The sequence below is a fragment of the Acomys minous genome (genome assembly GCF_964271855.1).
Source record: "Acomys minous genome assembly, chromosome: 3".
NCBI classification, from domain to species: Eukaryota; Metazoa; Chordata; class Mammalia; order Rodentia; family Muridae; genus Acomys; species Acomys minous.
Genome location: NC_140485.1, coordinates 127,442,460 through 127,467,314, shown reverse-complemented (window position 1 = coordinate 127,467,314; position 24,855 = coordinate 127,442,460). Strand labels below are relative to the sequence as shown.

At 38.3% G+C, this 24,855-nt stretch overlaps 2 protein-coding genes and 1 pseudogene across 5 annotated transcripts in view; 2 read left to right on the top strand and 1 right to left on the bottom strand.

Annotated features, from left to right (window-relative positions):
• FBXO30 (F-box protein 30) overlaps nt 1-24,855 on the top strand; it is a 92,813-nt gene that overhangs the window by 31 nt on the left and 67,927 nt on the right. The gene's annotated exons all lie outside the window — the stretch shown is intronic.
• SHPRH (SNF2 histone linker PHD RING helicase) overlaps nt 1-24,855 on the top strand; it is a 75,602-nt gene that overhangs the window by 46,061 nt on the left and 4,686 nt on the right. For all 3 annotated transcript variants that reach the window (XM_084777491.1, XM_084777492.1, XM_084777493.1), the window contains 4 exons: nt 15,431-15,523; nt 16,179-16,265; nt 16,996-17,174; nt 24,582-24,662. In XM_084777491.1, coding sequence (XP_084633617.1) covers nt 15,431-15,523; nt 16,179-16,265; nt 16,996-17,174; nt 24,582-24,662 — 440 coding nt within the window. The remainder of the gene's footprint in view (nt 1-15,430; nt 15,524-16,178; nt 16,266-16,995; nt 17,175-24,581; nt 24,663-24,855) is intronic.
• On the bottom strand, nt 9-11,575 carry LOC311593304 (transmembrane protein 256-like; annotated as a pseudogene). The gene is made up of 2 exons: nt 11,546-11,575; nt 9-7,590 (listed from the first exon to the last, which is right to left on the bottom strand). The product of its transcript is annotated as a transmembrane protein 256-like (transcript).

The following is a 24,855-nucleotide window of genomic DNA, read 5'->3' as shown; positions in this document are numbered from 1 at the left end:
AGGTCAAGAACACACAGTCAAAATAAGGACACAGCCATCAGTATCTGACCAATAAAACATTAAAGATAAAGTTGGCACAGTGAGTGTAGAAACTACTGTTCACTGTATACACTGCCTGAAGGCTTCAGCTTTATCACTTCTTCCTCATGAGAGAGAACTCAGCACTAACACGGTTAGTGTCATTCATACCCTCTGAGAGCTAAAGAGCTGCACCTCACTGTCTTCACTACAGTCCGTTTCATGCTGGGAGTCTACCTCAGTGCTAGAATACCTTCCTAGCATGCTCAAGACCCTGGGTCTACTCTTTAGCATGCAAAAACATGTTTTGTTGTTGTTGTTGTTTTTTTTTTTTACCCCAAATATATAGTTGTTTAAGGTTTTTGTTGTTGTTTTGAGCTTTTTTTTTCTTAGTCCAAACTAAGAGAAAGTAGATGGTTCCTGGCATTGGTTGATTGGATGACACAGGATTCTTTTAAATAATCTGGACTGACATTTCAGAATACATCTAAACTTAAGTCTATCTTCCTAACTTTCTTGTGTTTTATTCAGAATCAAAAATTACTAATTCAAGGGATAAATAGGCTCCACTGGACTTTCTGCCCATTTGTGTGCCCAAGTGTGTCCATTTATTAAATGTAATAGGCATTGGGGCCGGCTGGACAGAGTAGATAATGGTAACACTGATGCTTAAGCAAGAAATGAGCTCTTCCTAATTACTTCCTTCTTCCGGGTTCTCAACACTCTTATTTTTTTAGGACTGTGTTTTCTGAGTAGAATTGAGGGCAAAGTGAAGTTACTGACAGAGTTACGTGTTTGTTACAGAGTTCTCCCTTCTAAGAAACCTACAGTTCAATTAAAGGGTTGGTAGTTGCTTTTCCCTCTTTGATATTTGAGTAAACTTTAAAGTGTCAATCTCATTGCTCTCTGGTGTGTTCAGTTCCCAGAGTTGGAAAGAATTTCCATGCATTCTTTCTACATGTACTTACTAGACACACCATGTGTTCCAGGCACTGTTCTAGGACTTCCAGATGCAATACATAGTCAAGGTGTGGTTGGTGTTCTCATGGATTTTATGGGTTGGTGGTGGGAGTATAGAGAAGGAATTTGAGTTACAGCAAAAAGTACAGACATGAAACAATGATTTTTACATATATATATACTGCAAAGTAAAAGCCAACCCTAGTTTTTCTGAGGGAATGACTATTAAGCAGACAGGATCTAAAATGATGAGTGAATTGGCCAACATAGGAAGAAGATAGAACTGATCTTGTGGAGAGGATATCCCAGACAAGAAACAAAAACAAACAAACAAACAAAAACCTCACAGTATGTGAGAAGGCCAGGACAGAAATGCCTCATACAGAACTGACTGGCTGCACATCAGTAGGCAAAACTGAAAATAAAAGGGAAGGGCAGGTGGGTCAGGTGCTCAGGCTTTAAATGTTTTCAAGATCTTCCTCGCTACAGTCTAGAAAATCAGCAGGGACAGAAAAGAGTAAAAGTAGAACAAGTGTAAATGAGTGTAGGAAGCCACAGCAGTTGTCTAGACACGTTAGGTTGGCGGTAGTGAAGATGAAAAGAGGTGGGTATATTTTAGTGACATAGTACACCAGAGTATGGCAGGTACAGTATGTGGGGACTCCTAGGTTCTGATGTGAAAAACCAAGTGGTTATCATTGCTGGTACAGAAGAGAAGTTTGAAAGGAAGTACATTTAAATAGCCTTTACTTGTTTGCTTTTAATATGGAGCTAGAGGTATGAGATACAGTTGGTAGTATAAACGGTCTTAAAAGTTGAATAAGACAACCTAAGGAAGAAATGGAGAGGTTAGCTTTAGGTCAAGCTCTATGTCCATAACTTTTATGTTGACAAAAGGGGCTGGAAAGGGAGACTGAGAAGGGACTAAAGACACGGCAGTTTAGGAGAGCACACTGTCACCAGATGCCACCTGTACAGTTCTTCAGCAAGCTCCTGGGTATGTCCAGTGATGTTGAGAAGAGTGATGTAAACTAACTTGTATGATATGAATTCATGTGGCTACAGGAGATGACCAGAAGGGGCTCCTTCAGTGCAGTGAATGTGAAGGAAAACACAAACAAAAAACTGTAGGAAATCAAGGCGTGTACAGGAAATGAAGAGTGGAAATGACTTAAGTGTTGGTAAAGCCAGAGAGAAGTATAGGAAGTCAGTTCTCGGTTGTTTAGTTGTATTTAAGATAAAAGATTCTTAAGTATATTTAAGCTCCAATAAAAGGATAGACAGAAGTCAATGATGAGACAGCTCAGCAGGTAAAGGCACTCGCTGCCAAAGGCCTGACAACCTCAGTTCTGTCCTGAGACTCCACACATGGTGGAAGGAGAGAACAGATGCCCCCACGTTGTCCTCTGAACACATGTCCACTGTGGCATGCATATGTGTATGTACACACTCACAAAAATAATAGGTTAATGTTACAGTTATTTTTACAAAACAGTGTTTGTTTCTTAGTTTTCCTCTTAACTCAGCTATCACACAAATAACTGAGGCTCTACTATATTATTTTAACAAGCTTCACAGTACAATCCTGAGCCATATTAATTTTATTCTTAACCCTCTAAGTTTATCTGGTTTCCTCCCAGCGTACATCCCAGAAATAATTACACTTTGTGGCTTTCCCTGCTGAGTTCTCTCCTCTCTCTTCGTGTCTCTTGGACCTTTCCCATGGCTGAATCCCCTACTTTCTGTTCTAACTCCTCTTCTCCTGGCAAGCAGGAAGTCCAGCCCTATTCATTTCCCTACTCAGTGACTGACTATAAGCTCTTTATTGACATATCAGGGACAATTAGGGAGCAGTGTTTACACAATGTGAGATGGGAGATTCTCAGAACAAGAATCACAACCAGGTAAGGTGGTACAGAAATCAGCATTTGAATTACACAATGACCTCATGCCTACAGGGTATACTAAAGATACAGAAAAGAAATGTAAGAAAAGATAGAGTATTAGTTTATAAAAAGTATAAATTTCATTGAATTCAAATAATTACAGGTTGGGCTCTTAAGCAAACAAACTGTTAAGGGTATGTGTGTCTTTATCTGGACTGGGATAGTATAAGTAAGGTAAAGGAAATAATGCTCAAAGAGGTAAGACTTGACTGTCTATATACACAGCATATGTCTAGATCTGAGGTATATAACGATTGTAAATTAGGTACCCAAGTGTTTAACAAATGAAAGATGGTGTTTAGTAAATGATAGCAAAGAACTGAGTTTCTTGAGGATTGTAAGGATGCAAATTTATTTGTGTTAGGGGCCAAAGAAAGTAATGCTGATGCTCAAATCAGAACACTAAGGAAAGTAAGCATTTTCTATTTAAAAGGGCTCCCAAGAAAGTAGTATGTTAGGATAGCTAAGCTCTAATGATGGTGAAAAAGAATAGTGTTTCCACAAGTTTGAAAAGTAGTATAGGTGTGTGTGTGTGTGTGTGTGTGTGTGTGTGTGTGTGTGTGTGTGTGTGTGTTGACGATGGTGATGATCATGATGGGTTTGAAGCACTTGTTCTGCCAGGAAAACATCCAAGAGTGTAAGGGAGTAAGTGGAAATACACAGGTATGAATTGCAATGCAGTTTAGGAAGGACAAGTGAGGAGAGGGATCATCTACTCTGTTTCTGAATTCTTTGGATAAATGTGTTTTTAAAGCATAGTCAAGTTGTGAAGTAAAGTACGTAATTGGAGCAACCCAGTGCCTAACCCTGAGGCTTTGTTAGTCACTCCTCTCCTCACTACTCCTAGACCTTTTGTCCTTCCCAGTCCCCTCCTACTTTGTCCACATTCCTGTATTTCTCTCCCTTTTCTTCTAAAGATGCCTTTTTTCCCCTTTTTCTTCTTCAGCTGTAAGTATGCCAACAGCCACAAGTGGCATTGGTGGGTAAGAGGAGGCATCTCACCCTTATACAGAGAAAATATTAATCACAGCACCATGAACCAACATGAGGCAGAACTGCTGCCATGCTTTGTGCAGGGAGGTTTAGGAAGAGGTTGGTTTAGCGGCCAGTAAACTGCACAGCTGTGGCACTGAGTCATTGAGCCCATCAGACCCAAACACCTGTTCATGGATGGCAACTTTCCTACACCCAGGACAGTTATGTTATGTCTGCTGCCTTGTTGGGAAAGAGATGTCAGTGTTGAAATACTAAGTACTCCTGCAGCTGCTTATCTTTCATTGACATCAGTAAAAAGTAAAAGACTGGAGACTAAAGATAGTTTCCTCCTACCATTGACACAGATATGCTTACATTTCTTTTTTACTAAATATGAATAAATATTTTACATATTACATAAAGCAGTCTCATCTCTGTTCTGCTTTCTAACTTTAATTTTTTAACACATTTGTGTTTGCTTTTCTCTGCTTTTTTTTGGTCACCATTTGTGTCTGCCACTTCTGCCTTTTGTTACCTGTCACCTCTTTTGACTCTATTATATTTATACTCTGTCTGTCACTCTTTTAGGCATCTGCTTAATATGTTTTCAGAGTCTGCCCTACTCCTCTGCTTTGGTTCATATACCACTTCTAAACCTGAAGGTTCTTGTCTTTTATATTTTTAAAATATTTTGGTACTTAATAAACATAAATAGGTAAGTTTCTATAGCCTTAAGGTTTTTATTTCACTTTTATGTTTTGCAAGACTTTTGTACATAGCAGATAGTATGACAGCATACATAATGCTTAATCATATAACTTGAGTTCATATTTAGAGAGTGCAAAAAATGGTAATAGTCTTGCGAGTTTTTTTTTTTTGTTGTTGTTGTTTGTTTGTTTGTTTTTTCGAGACAGAGTTTCTCTGTGTAGCTTTGGCTGTCCTAGACTTGCTTTGTAGACCAGGCTGGCCTCGAACTCACAGTGATTGGCCTGCCTCTGCCTCCCGAGTACTGGGATTAAAGGCGTGTACCACCACGCCCAGCTTAGTCTTCGGTTTTTGTTTCTAATGATTTTTTCTTTTTAATTGGAGATTTCACAGTGTAAGACATCTTGTGGATTAAGCATAGAAATAAGATATTAGGATCACCAGTTCCCTTTGGTGTATGCACGTAAATAAAAACTGTATCATCTAAAGCAACACTGTGACAGTATTCCTAAGTGACCTTGGAACCTACTGGGCATTTCACAAAGTAAACAAAATTCCCCTGGCAAGTTCTGACAACTGCAAGGCATTTTGGATGTGGTGAAGCAGGCCTCCTGGCAGAGCATTGCACCACATGGCTTGTTCCCCATGTCCTGTGTTTGGTGAGGTTTCATACAACAAAGTACTTTTGCTGATGTAAAGCCAGCTCTGATACTGAACAAGATTCTTAGTTCATAAGTTTCTATTCAATACAAAATATTATACATAGATTTATCCACAGCTAAACAGTACCTTCTCAGCTACCATACACATGTACTACTATTTCATCATTTTCATTCTCAATATCTCATAATCAGCCAGTGTGCTTTTAGAAATACTTTTTAGGCACTGTCCTAATGAGTATGGACTCCTTACAGATAGGATATAATTCAGGAGCTTTGGTTTTAATAAAGTATATCTATTAAGCTTAGAGATGTCTTATGAAACGTTATAGAAAATACTGCATTTAAATTCTAATTCCAAGATAATCATTACAACAATAAGATATGTAGATTCTGGGTATAGCATCTTTTCTTTTTTTCAGTTATCAAAAGTTGGCTTGTTCATTCTTTCCTACATGTAATTAAATGTCTGGGTAGAAAAAAAGTAACTATAAAATTGTGACTTAGTTTAAAATAAGTGTGCATTAACTTGTTAAATAAAATCTACATATAATTGTATTTAAATGTGTATATCTAAATATGCCTATATGAGCTATGAAATATATTACAAATCAGTGGTAACTGATAAATTAAAAACAGTAATGTTGTTTTTGTTAAGATGAACATATATAGATATAATTCTAACTGTCAAAAGGCAAAAGAAAGTTTCTATTCAATGGCCCAGTTAACAGTTGTAGTTCTGATTAGTCATTCTGTAGTTCTGTTAGTCAGCTATGCTGAAAGTCGGCCATGCCATAAAATAAATAGAACACACAATAGAGACTTTGAAGACATAAAGTATAAACTAACTTTATTTAATTATCTCTTTGAAAAACATTTTTGGATCATTAGCACATTTAGAATGTAATGGGACATTGATTATGAGTTGAGTCATACAATTCTTTATTGTATCCTAAATATCTAGCATGACAGTAGGCACTCAGTAAGTATCTACATAGATGTTATAAAATCCATATATGAAATTTAACCTTCTTTTTACAAATAACAACTTATGTCTGAAATAATTGCAATTTGTTTTTTGTTTGTTTGTTTTTAAACTGGATAATGGGGGCTGGAGAGATGGCTCAATGGTTAAGAGCGCCACCTGCTCTTCCAAAGGTCCCGAGTTTAATTTCCAGCAACCACATGGTGGCTCACAACCATCTATAATGTGATCTGATATGGCATGCAGGTGTACATGCAGGCAGAACACTGTATATATAATAAAAATAAATGAATCTTCAAAAAAAACTGGATAATGATTTTGAGGCCTAATATTTATATAAGATTACCCAGAGCCTGGAGAGAGTTTCCATGGTGCTGTGTAAGGGAACATGTAATGGGTGAAGAAGCCAGCACTTGTTCCTGGCATACACTAGAAAAGTATTCCTGCTTGGTGAGGTCAGTCAGACAAGCTTCAAAACTACACTGGGCTGTGTGTGTCACAGCAGCTTGGGGTTTTACCTTGGTGAAGGGGTGCAATCGGAAACAACATGACAGCCTGGCAGCAGGAAAGAGGTAGCCTTATTCCACATGGAAAAGTACAGGGTAAAAGTCAGAAAACAATGAAATAGGAACAGACTTTCTACTGAATAATCACAGGAGCCTTTGAACATTGCTGTACAAGTTACAAACTTTTAAGGAAACCTATAGAAAAATCTATTACTACCCACTACCATCCCTGTTATTCATGTTACTGACTAGAGAGCAGAGGAGACTAAGATGTGTGAGTATATCACTGTTGAAATTACATTTCTCAGAAGAAAATTTCAAAACTAGTCTTTTTTTTTTTAATGTGCCTTTTGTCTTTTAATTTCCTTTCTGGTTTAATATCTCCCCCTCCCCATCTGCGCTCAGTTACCCAGAAAGGCCAGGACTGGGCACTTAAACAAGAGCCCTCAAAAAGCCAAGGCCAGCCAGCCCAAGATTAGCAGGCTCCCTCCAACAGGCCCCACGGTCTGGATGCTAGTGTCGCCACTCGGGGCCTGGAAGTAAAAGCTGGTGCAGAATAAGGTGGGTCCAGAAGCTAGCACTAACCCTGCACTGAGGGGCCTTCTGCAGTGGAGTACCCCTTACAGGGCAGGCTGTGCAAAAAGTGGTGTTTGTTGGCTTTGTCAAAGCTCCTTCCCATAGGCATCTGGAAACTGGGCGCTGTGTGCCCTGTAAGAGGCCAAATCCAAGGCCCCAGCTCCAGACAGGGCACCTAGACAGCAGAAAGCAGCCCCTACCCGGCCATGGCTGTGGGTGGTCACACGCGGAACCAGCACCAAAACTGGAGTCTTTATGGCCTTTCATTCTCATAGTATGTTTATAAGTTTTCAAAAATTACTCAAAATAATAACTATAAGAATAAAATGCTACTGTGCTGTTTCAGATGTGAACATCTTACATCTGGCAAAGATGAACTTCCATTCTGTGGCAGGTGCAGATGGACAGCTGTGGGCAGTAAGAAGTGCTGTCAGTTTGATGGCAGGGGACAGTGATACGATCCAGAGGCAGCTCACTGTGCTAAATGAATGCCTGATTGTGTCACCGGAGTAATACATTAAAAGTCCTAGAATTATCTTTCTCGCTTTCTTCCCCCAAAATCCAATTTATAGTTGATAAAAATTAGAAGAAATGGTTCTTACATGCTTAATAGAAATAGTTAATAAAGGAAAAATAAGTAACTTCAAAATGCCATACAGTGAAAACTAATGTTTTCCTCCATTCTCAATTTGCTCTATTACTGTGAATAGTTTAAGATTTTAGGGCAAGGATAGCCTATATGGTTTTCAATACATAAAGTCTTTCCTTGAGTACTAGCAATGTCAGAATCTGCTGGATTTTCCTTTTAAAATCTGAAGAAAATCCTTCCCCCTTCTTCCTCTTTAGTATATTTAATTCTTACTAACTTTATATCATAATACATGATAGCCATGTTTTATTATGTAATTATAGACAACATCTATATTTAGGGGGGGACCAGGATCATACATAGTATTATAATGTAATTTTTTTTTAGCCATAAAATCAAGTAGAAAGAATAAAGTTACAGAGCAAAGGCTGTCTTTCTAGTTGTTTGCCACTAAGCTTAGCCTTCAAATAAGTCTTTCAATATATTTAGTATATAATGATATTCATTATGATTTTTTCATAGGAATGTATAATGTATTTGATTGTGTTCAACCCTTGTTCCCTCCTGTTCCCTTCCCATTCCTACTCATTGCCTTCCAATGAATTTTCTAAGCACCCAAATACAGTTTTTTCTAATATTTTTTCCTTTAAAAATTATGTATTCACTTTATATCCTGCTTTCAGTCCCCTCTTTATTCCCAGTCCCTCCCCCTCACACACCCTCCACCCATTCTTCCCTCTCCTGCTCTTCAGAGTAGTGGAGGTCGCCGTGGCTCATTATCCTCTCCCACTGAGGCCAGACAAGGCAGCCCAGTTAGGGGAATGGGATCCAAAGGGAGGCATCAGAGTCAGAGATAGCCGTGCTCTAGTTGTTGGGGGACCCACATGAAGACCAAGCTGCACATACGTTACATATGTGAAGGTGACCTAAGTTAAAGAGGAAACATCTAAATCTTTCTTTTTTCCTAAGGCAACTTTACTTAGTATTTACTTATCCATGAAATCCTCATTATAATTTTTCATTCTCTGTGTTTGCTTCAAGAAATTTTGCACAAAACAAAACAAAACAAACAAAAAACAAACCCCCAAACTTTTAGAATTCCCAGCTTTTTATCATGAATTCATTTTTCCTTTATTCTAAGTGAATAGAACTTGACTGGATTTGTTTCATGTATATTACACTGCATTTGTTTCTCATACACAGAATATATATTATGTATAACAAATACAAATATCTAAAACCAAATGTTCTTCTGTTTGTTAGCAATTAGACCTTGTTGGCTTTTCTGGTATTCTTCAGGACGTGTAACCTCTAAGTCTACAAGTGTAGCTAGCAGAGCCGTTGGAATCCCAGGAAAAAAGAATGACTAGAGCAGGAACACTGTGATGAGACCTTGAGGACCCACCAGTGGATTACACAAAGCACAGAGACTTCCTAGTGTTTAAAACACTAGGCCTACAGCTGGGTGGCCCTCAGCTAGCTCATCTAACTTATCTCGGTTCTTCTAGCCCAGGACCTGCCCTGTGGCTAGCTCCTTACCTCTGCTCAGCCCTGATACAATACTTCTGCTCTTCCTGTGGCCTTGCCTCTGATCTTCTATCCTTCCTTTCTCTGCCCAGAAGATTTGATCTGCCTTTCCCTTCCGCCCAACCTTTGGTCATCTGCTCCTTACTAAAGCTACTCAGATAAAATTCTAGATTGCCTTAGGTAGGTGGGGGGAAGGCACAAACATTTATGAAATATAAGATCTGTGATGGGTCATAGTTCTCTCCAGGTACAGAATTAACAATTGCATAGACCATGACACAGTCTGTGGGTGTCTGTGTCTCTCTCTGTCCCTGTCTCTCTTTATGTCTCTCTTTGACTCTTTTTCCCTCTCTCCCTCCCCATCCTCCCACTCCCTACCTACACCACCACCACCACTCACCACCCACCCGCCCCACCCCCTGTGTTGCAAACAGAAATAGGCTAGGTACAGTGGGACATACTAAGCAATGAGCTCCCTGTTTAGCATCATGGATTGCCATGTGTTACTTACAACTATGAGGCCCTACATTATTTACTTTTTAGAAGGTACTAAAATACAGAGAAATGATATTTTTCTACTAGAATAATTTTATTGATTCAAATCAAGTCAAATAACTTATTGCTACTGCAGTAGGGAAATCTTGATTTTTCCTAAGACCTTGCCTCTCTTAATAAGGGATCTCAGCAAATAGGAACAGATGTGAAGGAAACAGAGTTAAGGCAACTATGATGTTTTTCCATCCATGCATAAAGGTTGTTTATTATCTTTGTTCAGAACCACCTTAACTCAGAATTTCAGTAACACGGCACTTTTATTCTAGGTGAGTAAGGATAGCCAAACTTGTAAGCTAGGGACTCCATAATTGCTTTCTTATTAGCCCACCAAACATATGGCAAGAAATACTGTTCTTTTCATTGTTTCAGCAGTAACAAAATACAACTCAGAATTTAAATTCTTAAGAGTTTTGCAGAAAGAACATATGACTATTCTGTTCTAATCTGATTAAAATAAGTTAGTCACACCTATTAGAGTAAGAATCTGGCTGGCCATTTCTGATTTTGAGTTATTCTACTACATGAGATCTAGGCCAGATTTTGTAAGAAATACCCTGTTTGCCTTTGGTGCTGATATAGTTCTGCCTTTTTTTTTTTTTTTTTTTTTTTTTTTTTGGACACAGGGTTTCCCTGTGTAGCCTTAGCTGTCCTAGCTTCCTAATTTTTTAAATAATCAATTTTTCACTTTACATCCTGGTAGGAAGTTCCCCTCCCTCCTCTCCCAGCCCCTCTCTCTGATAGCCCCTTTGTGCCCCGCTCGCTTTCTTCTCAGAAGGGGAGACTTCCTATGGGTCTCAACCCACCTTGGCATAGCAAAATAGGACTGGGCACATCTTGCATTGAGGCTAGACAAGGCAGTCCATTTAAGGGAAGGGGGTACAAAGGCAGGCAACAGTCAGAGACAGCCTATACTCCTGCTGTTAGAGGACCCACAGGAGGACCAACCTATAGATTTGTTACATATGTGTGGGGGCCTAGGTTTGTCCCATGGATACTCTCTGGTTGATTGTTCAGTCTCTGTGAGCTCCTATAGGTCCAGATTAGTTGATTTAGTAGGTTTTCTTGTGGTGTGCTTAACCTCTCTGGCTCTTTCAATCGTTCCTCCCCCATTCCATAAGATTCCTGGAGCTCCGCCTAATGTTTGGCTGTGGGCCTTTGCATCTGTGCTGGGTGAAGCCACTCAGATGAAAGTTATGGTAGCCTCCTGTCTGCAAGTAATGCAGAGTATTATTAGTAGCGTTAGTGGTGACGTCTCTCACATGGCATGCAACTCAAGTTGGGCCAGACACTGGCTTGGTCAAAGACAAAGACTTTGTGTGTGGATTGGTGTCCCCTGTCTCCACTGGAAGTCCCACCTGGCTACAAATAGTGACCACTGCTGGCTCCATACCCCTTGCTGCTAGGAGTCTCAGATAGGGTCCCTGCCATAGACTCCTAGGAGCCTCCCCATCTCAGAGATACCCCCTGACACACACCAATTTCAGTTCTTTCCTAGCCCTCCCCCCTTCCCCACACCTGATCCCCACCCCTGTTCGCCTCCTTACCCCCTCTTTTACCCAGTTCCCTTTCTCCATCTTCAGACATCTACTTTATTTTCCTTTCTGGTGAGATTTAAGCATCCTCCCCTTGTGCTGTCCTTGTTACTTAGCTTTATTGGGTCTGTAGGTTTTAGGGTGGCTATCCTGTACTTTATAACTGATATGTACTTATAACTGAGTACATACCACGTGTGTCTTTCTGGGTCTGAGTTACCCCACTCAGAGTGATATTAACTAGTTCCATCCATTTGCATGCAAATTTCATGATGTCCTCTTTGTTTTTAATACGTGAGTAATATTCCATTGTGTAACTGTGCCACATTATCTTTATCCCTTCTTTGGTTGAGGGGCATCTAGGTTGTTTCCAGTTTCTGGCTATTGTGAATAAAGCTACTGTGAACATAGCTGAGCAAATGTCCTTGTGTGGTAGAGCATCTTTTGGGTATATGCCTAAGAGTGGTATAGCCGGGTCTTTAGGTAGTGCTATTCCCAATTTTCTGAGATTGATTTCCAAAATGGTTGTACAAGTTTGCACTCCCACCAACAATTGAGGAATGTTGTCTTTTCTCCCATCCTTGCCAGCATTTGCGGTGACTTGAGTTTTTGATCTTAGCCATTCTGATGGTGTAAGATGGAATCTCAGAGTCATTTTAACTTGCATTTCCTTGATGACTAATGGTATTGACATTTCTTTAAGTGCTTCTCCACCATTAGAGAGTCCTCTGTTGAGAATTCTGTATAGCTCTTTACCTCATTTTTTAATTGGGTTATTTGGTTTGACGTTTAATTTCTTGAGTTCTTTATATATCTTAGATGTTAGCCCTCTGTTGGATGTAGGGCTGTTGAAGATCTTTTCTCATTCTGTAGGCTGCAGATTTGTCCTGTTGACTGTGTCCTTTGCCTTGCAGACTCTTTTCAGTTTCCTGAGGTCAAGTTTAATAATGGTTGGTCTTAGAGCCTGAGCTATTGGTGTTCTATTCAGGAAGTTGTCTCCTGTACCAATGCATTCAAAGCTCTTCCCTACTTTGTCTTCTATTAGATTTAATGTATCCAATTTTATGTTGAAATCTTTGTTCCACTTGGACTTGAGTGTTGTGCAGGGTGGTAAGATCTATTTGCATTCTTCTACATGCAGACATCCAGTTAGACTTGCATGATTTGTTGAAGATACTTTGTTTTATCCATTATATGGTTTTGGTTTCTTTGTCGAAAAGCAAATGTCCATAGATGTGTGAGTTTATTTCTGGGTCTTTGATTCAATTTCATTACTCAGTCTGTTTCATGCCAATAGCATGCAGTTTTTATAACTATTGTTCTTTATTACAGCTTGAAATCAGGGTAGTGATACCTCCAGACGTTCTTTTACTGCACAGGACTGTTTTAGCTATCCTGGGTTTTGTTTTTCCATATGAAGTTGAGAATTGTTCTTTCAGGGTCTATAAAGAATTGTGTTGGAATTTTGATGGGGATTGCATTGAATCTGTAGATTGTTTTTGATAAGATGTCCATTTTTATTAATTCTATTGATCCGTGAGCATGGGAAATCTTTCCACATTTGATATCTTCAATTTCTTTTCGGGTACTTGAAGTTCTTGTCATACAGTTCATTCACTTGCTTGGACATTGTTACAAAAAGATACTTTATATCTGTGACTATTTTGAAGGGTGTAGTTTCTCTAATTTCTTTCTCTCCTTGTTTATCATTTGTTTACAGAAGGGTTACTGATGTTTTTGAGTTAATTTTGTATAGAGCCACTTTGCTGAAGGTGTTTATCAGCTGTAAAAGTTCTCTGGTGGAATTTGGGGGTGGTCATCTGTTGAATAGTGATTCTTTGGCTTCTTTGTTTTCAATTTGTATCCCCTTATCTCCTTTAGTTGTCTTACTGTTATCCCTAGAACTTTAAGTACTGTGTTGAAGAGATGTAGAGAGAGTGGGCAACCTTGTTTTGCCCCTGGTTTTAGAGGACTTGCTTTGGGTTTCTGTCCATTTAAGTTGATGTTGGCTATAGGCTTGCTGTTTATTGCCTTTATCATGTCAAAGTATGCAACTTGTATCCCTGATCTCTCCAAGACTTTTAACAAGAGGAGAGGGGGCTTACCTGGTGACCTCTGATGGCCACAGGCCTCTGGGAATGCAGGTAGGGCTATGGTCTGGGAAATGGAGTGCACAGGGGACAGACTGTAGCTTATGGCTGCTGGGCTTGCCCAGGAGGACCCAGCAGGCAGGGGGCTGGCGTGTAGTGGTCTCAACCTGTCTCTCCTACATGGCAGCATGCCTCTGGGGATCCAGGTTGAGCTGTAGGCTATGAATGGGCTTCTCTTCTTTCTTCCTTTTCTTTTCTTTCCTTCCTTTCATTCTTTCTTATTTTTGAAGTGTGACTTTCTATTAAAAAAAAAAACCCTAGTTCATTCTATATTATACTTAAGAGAAAGGTTTGAGTTCTTTATTTATTATATACTATTTTAATATTCTGCCTGCTCACCAACCAAGGACAGTACGTTGCAGTCATCATCAAACCCCTACCCAGATCTAGCCAATGGACAGGACATTCTCCACAGTTAAGTGGAGAGTGGACACTGACTTTCACATGAACTCTGGTACCCCATATTTAGCCATGTCCCTTTGATGGGGAGGTCCGATGGCACTCGGAGGAAGGATAGCAGGCTACCAAGAAGAAACCTGATACCCTAGCATCATATTCAAGGGGAGGAGGTCCCCTTCAGTCACAGTCATAGGGAAGGGGAATGGGGTGAAAGTGGGAGGGAAGGAGGAATGGGAGGATGCATGGGATGGGATAGCAATAGAGATGTAATATGAATGACTTTATTTTTCAATTAAAGAAACAGTAAAAAAATATTCTGCCGGCTGACTTCATCTTTTGGATGGGAAAAAAAGAAACAATAGTTATGAGCAGAATATTAAAACTTTTGCCTTTCATCCCAGTTGATTGAAACATACTTCATTCACAGCAACCAAGACATAGAATCAACCTGTGTCCATAAACTCATGACTGGATTAAGAAAATACGATATCCAGTGCTGGGGAGATGATTGAGTGGTTACAGTGCACACCACACACAAGGACAAAGCTCAGCTCCCCAGAACCCACATGCACGCCAGGTGGGAGTAGCAGCTTGCCTCGAATTCCAGCCTTGGAGGGTGGAGAGGATATGCCAGTGAGTAAGGTAGCTATCAACAGTAGCTCTGGCCTTCACTGAGAGGTGTGCATACACACTTGCACAGAGCATGTTACTACCTTTTTACTTCAGTAATCCTTAGTTGTTTGGAGCATTTTCTTTTTACTTAACGAATTAGGACTTTTTGTCAAGATAAAGTCACAGAGGCAATGAACTCTCAACATAGCATGTTATAATCTGAGTCAAAAGACATGAATTGTGGCTCATAAGTAAAGTGTGGCTAATAGGCACATCCCTTGGTTTAGTACCCAGCCGTACTATGAAAGCAGCAGTTGCCACAGAGCCAAAGATTCCAGTCCTAGTGGTATAACCAAGGAAATGGAAAGCATATACATACCATTAGAGTCTCATCCTAGTTTATAATTTAAATGTCTAAAAGTAGTCTAAAATGTGAAATGTTTCTTAGCTGTGTATGGTGGCTAATGCTTATCTATAATTGAGAAGCTGATGCAGGCTCATGCCCAGGATGCTTACCCACTGAGCTGTCTCTTATACACTTTTGATATAACATAAATTCATTCATTTATGCAACTAGATGCTAAAGAAAATTCCTGGCAAACACAAAATAAAAAGACTAAGCACATACATATTTCCTAAGTATCACTGGTGTAGAATGAATAGTTTATACTGGTTTTCTTTGTATCCTTAAGTAGCTTTATTTGGTGCTAATGTATTTTCCTCTTTGTTTTCAAAGGGTAGCCATTCTACAAAAGTGGAAGCTGTAGTCAGAACTCTGATGAAAATACAGCTTAGAGATCCAGGGGCCAAAGCACTCGTTTTCTCAACGGTATAATTAAGACTTTCTGCTTTATTTCAGCCAGTTTTCTGCCTCTGCTTAGTATTTATCTGAGAACTATTTATACTTACTGAAATAGAGCTAAGATTCAGAATTACTGTCAGATTTTTTTCTATGTCCTTATATTCATGTTTAGAGATATGTGATGATACTTTTATAAAGGCTGTTCCTGTAATTACATATTAGATTTTATATTGATGTCATTTAGAAATTTTATTTTGATATTTTAAGAATAGCAATCAATAACCTTGTCATTCACAAATGAATTTGACTGTTTAATAAAAAGTAAGTTAATGAACTATAATATCTGTAAATATAAATATAGTAAAACACTAGTTTTTTATTTAGAAAGATAAACTACATCCATTAAATATGCCATTGTTTTGTATTTGTATTTTAATTATTTTCAGTGGTGTTTGTGTTTTAGTATATTACCTTTCAGTCAGTATTTGATGGGAAAAGAAAATGCTGTTTCCCAACAGAACTAAGGTGTTGTTGGTACTCCAGCTGAGGGTTTAGGTTTGTTTTTGTTCATTTAGCTGAAGTATAAATGTTACTGTGATTTATTTATGATTTATTCCCTTCTCAAATCCTCTTTACTCAAAATCTGTGTGTAAACACTGTTGTTCTCACTTTTATGTTCTAGTGGCAAGATGTATTAGATATTATCTCCAAAGCCCTCACTGACAACAACATGGAATTTGCACAGATCAGTCGCATTAAGACATTCCAGGTGTGTTAGATTTTATTCCTCATGTTTTTAACAAATCAGATGCAAAGTGAAACCGCTATTTTCTATCTGACTTAGTTTGTTTTCTTTCCTGAACCTTGTAAGGAGGTTTTGAGTTCTTGAGTGTCTATGAAATTAACATTTTAAAGGAAAGTAGAAATCTGTAAATTTTTGATTTATTCAGTTATACCTAAAAAGACAATCTCTTAAGAAAATTAGTTTTGACTTAAGATTCTTTTTTTTTTTTTTCTTTAATGTAGGAAAAAGTGGCCCTGTGGTAGAGGTCCCTATACCTTGGGATTATTTTCTACACATAGACACACACTCAGGAAAAAGAACATATGGTTAAAATTGCCTTTATATTTCATTAGTAAGTCACAAGCACCATCTGAGACATACTACGTACAAGAAGAAGTGAAAATGCAGTAGATTCCTATTTGATCTCACATTAACTCTTACATATTTTCCCTTTCTCTCCTTTATTTTCCTCAACACTTATACAGTTCAGTTTTCATGTATTACATATATCTGTGATGTGGTTTCCACTATATGCTATAAAACAAATGTGTTTGTATTAATCTCTTCTTCAAAATCAAGAAAAACAACATTCCACTTTCTAAAATTGGGGGGTTAGCATTTAATTTTTGCTACCATGTTCATCTTCAGCTGCAGCATAACTGTTCTTATTTTAATTAATCCAGCTAAAATTAAAACATGCCTTTCTTTCTTTTAGGAGAACCTTTCAGCATTTAAACATGATCCTCACATTAATATCTTGCTGCTGCCCCTTCACACGGGCTCTAATGGGTTAACTATCATTGAAGCCACTCATGTCCTCCTGGTGGAGCCCATCCTGAACCCTGCCCATGAGCTGCAGGCCATTGGGAGGGTGCACCGAATTGGACAGACAAAGTAAGGGTTAAAATGAGCACCACTCACCTTCTCAAGGTTGTAGAAACTAACTTAGCACTTTACTTTTTCATTCATGTTCATCATGGCCTGTTAAATGCAGCATCTGTTTCCCTCACCTGAAATGTTTGGGACTAGAAATGTTTTAGATTAGGGTTTTTGTTTGTTTGTTTCGGTTTTTTTCCAGATTCTGGAGTATTTATATGTCTTAAAGGAGACCACTTGAGGAAGGGGTCTAAGTCTAAACATGAAATTGATTTATGTTTTACTTTATACTTGGGTAAAAAGAATTACATACATACATACATATACACACACATGTATAACTCTGTGTGTGTGTGTGTGTGTGTGTGTGTGTGTGTGTGTGTGTAAGATGTATGTATTTTAACTATATAACCCATCACATGTGGAAATTTCCATCTTGTCAAATGCATGAACATACACATTCACAATGAATAAACCAGTAAGTCAGTGTAGTAAAAGATACCATGCAGTACCTAAACCAAAAGTAATAATGATTATTATTTGATATATATGTCCTTTATTCAAGTATTAGATTATAAGGTATCTGTAACCCATCTTCCTAGTTATATTACCTCATGGATGTTAGAGGCCTTGAATGTTTGAAGACTGGCAGATACACTAAGCACACAGCGAGCACTCATTTAGTAAGCATTAACAACTATTAAAGCATGTCAGGCATTATGGTATACACTGAAAATTCCAGTCACATAACACATAATGAACTCCATCTAGCAACATACATAGAAGGCCAATATGCGGCACAAGAAAAAGATGATTTAAAGTTGTATGAATAAAAGCAGTATGCTTTGTGTCCCAATAAATAAAGGATGACATTATGCTGAGAAATAGGCTAGAGAACAGTTGTGGAAAGGTGCATATGTAAAAATGAGATAAGCTGGTATTTCTGGGGATTGTGAGGATTTTGGAACTGATGAGGTAAGCATGAGAAAAGGAGTAGTAAATGATGTTCTGCATGTCAGAATCAGAAATATGGATTGTTGTATCAATGGCAGCTTTGTGAGAAAATACAGCTTTACATGGGAAAGAGACAGGTTCTGTATTTAAATTGCTTTTCTCATTGCTGTGAAAAATACCAAACAAAAGGAGCTAAGGAAGGGAGAGTTAATTTGGGCTCACAGATTTTAGAGTACAGCAGGAAACTGAAGGTGGTAGAAACAGGTGGCTATCATATTGCAGCCACAGTAAGGAAACATTGGCAGATGAATGCGATTCTTCGCTTACTTTGTCTTCATCTTTGACCCCAGTCTTCAACTCTTATGGAAATACCCATAAGATGCACTCAGTGTTGTGTTTCTATGGTAATTCTAAATCTCATCAAATTGATGATCCAGATAAGGCTTTGCACTCTTCAAAAACAAAAAACAAAAAACCCTAAACAAAATATGGCAAAGTTCTATAACTATAACCAATACACATTTGTTCTAAATTCCTTCCAAATGATGTTTCAATTGCAGTTAAATTTAGTATTTGTAAATGCAGGTGCACACAGGCCATGTTGTGTATTTGGTGGTCAAAGGACAACTTTGAGAAGTCAGTTCTTGTCTTCTATTTTGTAGAGGCAGTCCTACTTGCTTTTCTGCTGATTTGTACCTTACAGGCTAATTGGCCTATACTGTACTGCATCTGTCCTTTTTTACTAATGTGCATGCTAGAAATCAAATTCAGGTTGTTGGTTGCTATGTACTTTTGCTTACCAGCTTTAAACACTGCTTTCTTGTTATATCTTAAGATTGTTGTTATAGAACTGTGTTTGCTTTTCAGTTTTTTCTTAACCCAGCTATCAAAAAAAAAATGATTATGATCTAGTATATTATTTTAATAATAAGATTCACAGCACAAGAACTGAGCAGTTATTGTTCTCTTCTTAACTCTCTAAACTAATTTGGCTTTCTCCCAGCATACATCCCAGAGATACTTGCACTTGATACTTGCACTTTGTAGCTTTCCTTGCTGAATCCTCTCTTCTGATTTCATCTTGGAACACTCCTGTGGCTGAATCTTACTCCTCCCCTGGATGGCAGAAAGTCGATTTCCTATTCTCTCCCCTTTTCCGTGATTGGCTGTAAGCTGCTTTATTGGCATATCGGGACAATGTTGGCAGCAGTGTTTACACAACATTAAGACAGGAGATTCTCAAAACAAAGATTTCAACCAGATATGGAGGGAACAGAAAACAGCATTTGAATTACACAATAACCTTATGCCTATGTCTCCCTCTGTTAGTCTAATAAAAAGCTCTTTCTCTTACAATAGTAAACTACATGTAATAATAAGAATAATGAAGATTACTAGGTGAGATTTGCATTTGTATTTTTGGCACCCTTGAGTAAAGTAGTTTACTATCTATCAGTTCTATCATCCTAAACAATAGGATAACATTTCTGTTCTCCTAAGCATCATCTTCAGCCTTCTAGCTAAGAATGTTTAACAGACTTTTCTGTGAACCCTACCTTGTCCTTGCAAAGCTCCACAGTTGACTCTCCCACATCTACTTTGTCCAGTTTTGAACAGTATTCTTTCTATAATTGATGCAAGGACATTTTATCACCCATTGGCTAGCTTGCCACATATGAAGCCTTTGATGCTCTTTAAAGTAGAATGGGGGTGCTGCCAGGAGGAAAAAAAAGCTTTAAGTTAATTACATCCTTAAATTCCATATTCTGTAGAACTCAGAGGTTTTTGAAGACTGTTTGGTATCTATCTTATCTAAATTGTTTGCTTCTAACTATTGTTTATCTGTCAATCTAGGAAACATATTTTCCAACATAGTTTGTAATTAAACTAGTATATAACATGAACATGATTTTGATAGTCAGCTAATGTGCATTTCTAACTTATTGTAAGCAGTTTATAATAGTAGCTTTCAAAATAACTAGAACTTAATGTTGCATGTTTTTAAGAATTACATAGGTACAATACCTTAGCATGTCGTAGCAAAATATAACCTTAAATCTATACTAATATACAAAGATCTACACTATTGTAATATATTTGGCTTATTAATTTCTTTCAATCTAAAAGTAGATTGCATAATCTATCCCTTTACTTACCATTCCTGTAACCAACCTGTTTAAAACAATAACAAACATCTATCACCCATAGAATGACCAAAAGCCATCCACCCAATCTTGGGAATGGGGCCCAGTTGTCTAAATTGCTTCCTGCTGATTTGGGACATAGATTTTCTTTTGGGAGACCCAAGAAAATTGGGATATTGCCCAGTCTTAAGAGAGCTAGGTTTAACTATTGCTGTCCAATCTCTGAATTCTGAGAAAGTTCAGAGCTTAGCTGAAGTCCTGACTGGGGAGGTATTATATTCCCCTTCTGTTTTATGAACACCTTTTAAAAATTATTGTTATATCTTTTCATAATTGTTTGACCTATAGGATTATAATTTATATTTGTGACAGGTTTCATGTCATAATGTCTAAAAATTGTTATATTCCAATGGATATACATGCTGAAACACAATCAGCTCCAATGCAAAGGCATCTCCAAGACAGTCACCCTCTCTAACAAGTGGTTAATCTTAGAATCATGTTCTCCAGAATTTAAGGCAAAAGCCCATTGGAATTCGGAGTATGGACCTGTGATTGATACATATATTTCAGTTCTCCAAACTCTGCAAAATAGAGCATACAAGACTTTGTTCAAAGGCAACACCAAGCAGGATCTGCATTTCTACTTAGCATATAGACCTTCGTCCAGTAATTGAACCTTGACAGTACACATATATCTAATCTGACCATGTTGGTCTTATCTGGAACTACCTCCTTTGATGTTATATGTAAGTTCCAGATTGGTTTTCTCCGAAGGTACCCTATTTTGATTCAAAGATTTCTCCAACCTCTGTTCTATGGCCTTTAAAGCATCTAACTTCTCAGTTTCTTCATTCTCCAAGTCTGTCTTATTCTGATCTCTCCCAAAGAGGATATACAAAACTGAAATAGTCACTAAAAATTATTTGTATGCTAAGAGAAACAAATTGAGATGAAAACCAGAAGCACTGTGTCACTGTGTCTTCCTCCATTGTCAACACAGAAAATAATCTTTAATTTCTAAACTTCTTCATAAGGACTTTACTTTCTTAGACCCAGCTTCCCTTTTGGACCGTATCAGTTCAAATGCTTGAAAGTTCTTAGTCTGTCTCTGGCTCCTGCTTCCAGGGAGAGACTTTCTTTTCTGCCTCCACACTGGGTCTTGAACCTTCCCCTACTCTGGGAAGTTATTGGGTCCACAAGTGTTTGCTCCTCTGGCCTGCCAGAGTCTGGCCAGCAAGAGGCCATTCTCAAAGGGATTTAGCTTCCTGCTGTGGGTAGGAAATATTTTTAAAGAGCCAATCTTTTTTCTTTTTCTTTTCTTCTTCTCTTTTTCTTTCTTTTATTTATTTATTTATTATTTTTTTCCTTCACAAGGGCTTCCTATAAGAAACCAATTCTCTGGGGTTTGTATGTATCAGTTTTTATTTTTCTGCAGCCTGCTGGAGGCCTTGCTATTCTGCAGGAGGTCTAATCAGGAAGCTATGAGCTCTGGCTTTAGAAATTGGTTGATCTGTTTTTCCTTAAGGAACAGGTCTAAGAAACTGCTCTATGGCTTTACTTTCTGTATAAGGTCTTGCCCCACATTGGGCGCCAAAATGTTATTTTTATAAAACTGTAAGTTTCTCTTTTAACCTGGCTGTCACAGAAATAATTCTGATTCTAGTATATTATTTTAATAATAAGATTCACAGCACAAGAACTGAGCGGTTATTGTTTTATTCTTAGCCCTCTAAGCTAATTGGGCTTTCTCCCAGTATACATCTCAGAGATACTTAGACTTTGTAGCTTTATATGCTGAGCCCTCTCTTTTGATGTCTTTTGGATACCTCTCATGGCTGAATCCACTACTTCCTCTTCTAACTCCTCCTCTGGCTGGCAGAAAATCCATCCCTATTCTCTCCCCTTCTCAGTGATTGGCTGTAAGCTGCTTTATTGGCATATCAGTGGACAATTGGACAAATGTTTATACACATTGAGACAGGAGAGTCTCAAAATAAGGATTGCAACCAAATATGAGGGGGTACACAAGTCAGCATTTGAATTAGACAATAACCTTATGCCTACAGTTATAAAAATATTTTCCTAAAACATAGATATACTTGTCTCAGATTTAAAAGCCTAAGGCTTTTAAAGTTATTTGAATAGATATTTTTCCTTCTTCAAGAGATCTCTGAATCTTTGTATCTCCTTCTCCCAGTGTCTTGCCTTATAGAGTTCAAAGTGCCTTTTCCTGCTTATTCTTTCTTTGACTACCAAGATGAGATTTGATAGCCTATGACCATATAGTGGGGTAGGAGGTCCCCTTTGGTCATAGACCTAGGGGAGGGGAATAGGGTGAAAGCTGGAGGGAGGGAGGAATGGAAGGATACAAGTAATGGGATAACAATTGAGTTGTAATCTGAATAAATTAATAAAATTAAAAAAACAAAGTGCCTTATCGTTCCATTATCACTAATACAGTTGGTATTCATCAGTCTTGACACGCTTTGGTCATTTTACTTTTGCTGAGCACTTTCTATGTACTGGGCATAGCTTTAAGTATTTGAAATGTCCTCATGCAACTTACAAATCTACTTGTAAGTAGGTTGGTCTAGCAACAGTTACTATGCAACAGATATTATAATGAATGGGTATGTTGTATTAGGGTCTGAACTGTCAATCAGGTGGGAAGATAAAGAGCACAGATGACTTGGAACCCAGCCTTATTGAGAAGGTAACATCTGAGCATAGCATGAAAGAGATTGTAAAGTTAGTCATGCTAATATTTTAAAGAATGATTAAACAGACAATAAAATCAGCATGACATGTGTAAGTCATGAATGTTCTTGGTTTAAAAAAAAAAAAAAGCAAGGAGCTAGACTGAAATAGGTATGAACTGAAATCATCTGGACTTGGGGATTCATATTGACCCTAATTGGGAAGTTGCAAGCAGAAGGAGGACACAGTTTAACTTCAGCTTTGAAACAATCATTCTACATACTGTGTTCACGACAGGGACTACGTGAGCAGGGGAAGCCCTGTAGACTTGATAACACTAGAAGGTAGCTTGACTGTGGTGGTGGCAGTGCACCCTCTTCAGCAGTGGTCAGGCGCTGGATTTGTTCTGGGGGTAAGACTGACAGTGTCGGTGGGCATAGTGGAGATGGGATGTGACAGGAACACCACGGGCTTTGTCCCAGACAGCGTTTAGATGAGTAGCGGAAGACTGAGATAGAACAGATTCAGTGGAAAGGAGCTATCCAAGATATGTAAGTTCAGAATGGGAGAGAAGCCAGGGCTAGAGGCACATCAGTAGCATGCGATGGTGTTTTTAAGCCATGAGTATAAATGGGATTATTAAAGGAGAGAGAGAGAATAGTGATAGGCCAAGAACTAAACTCACACACACACCTAAATTAAAAGGCTCTGGGACTAGGAAAGACACCTACATGTCTTTAACTGTAATTTGCTGCAAAGTGTCAAGATAGGGATCTACTATTGGAGTTTTGACCATTAGTTTTAATTAGCAGCATGATCAAAAGCAGTTTAAATGAAGGAGTATAGGCAACTATCTATAAGAATTTTTTTGGTCAACTCTGGTTTAACAAACAGAAACAGACTACCTCAAGTTTGACATAGGTAAAACAAAACTGCATTTGTACTGCTCCCAGCCAGTCCAAGCTTTCTTTATATTTTAACATACACAATGACACAAAGCACAATCTACCTCCTCTTGCCAGGATGATGACAGATTTTATCTCTTCCTGTCTTCACAGCAACCAAAGGTATTTCCAGAGTTCAGTCTAGTGTCAATCAAATTCTGCATAATGACTGGAGTACATCCCCTTATACCTACAAAATCCAGTTTCTGATCAAGTCCTGCAGGACCACCATTATAAGCTGAACCCTTTAACCTCTCATTCACCTGTTTCATTTACACCATACTTGTGCCATGCTTGGCTGTTATTGGCCTCTGAAACATTTTCAGCTTTTCCCAAGCATGTTCTCATTCTGGTAATGTGCATGAACATGTTTTGTTTTCTGTTGACACGCTGTTCCTGTTCTTCCTGTGCATAGGGCCTAATTTCCTACAATCATTTTAACTCATCAAATATTATCTGTGCTTGGAACTGATTTTCTCATATGTTTATTTAGAGTATAAATTCATGAAGATCACATTGGCAGTATTCACTTGCTGCTGACCTGTCCCTCAGCACACTCATAAATACCTGCCACAAGTGGGCACCAATGAACGAATGAATGTAGCATGTGTATATGAAAAGTCAGTTTCTACTCACTTGTCTTAAGGTGGTTTTTAAACTTACAATTATTATTTGCCTTGCAGACCCACTATTGTACATAGATTCTTAATTAAAGCAACAATAGAAGAGCGAATGCAGGCAATGCTGAAAACTGCTGAGAGGAGGTAAGTAACAACTTACAAGTGGGGGTTCCCTATCGTTTGAGAGTTTTAGATCATCTTCAGTTAGATAACAGCAAATGATATAAACACTAATGCTTGTTTTAAAGCAAAGAATAGCATTTTACCAGCCTGGTCTACAAATTGACTCCAGGACAGCCAAGGCTAACACACAGAGACCCTGTCTCAAAAAACCAAA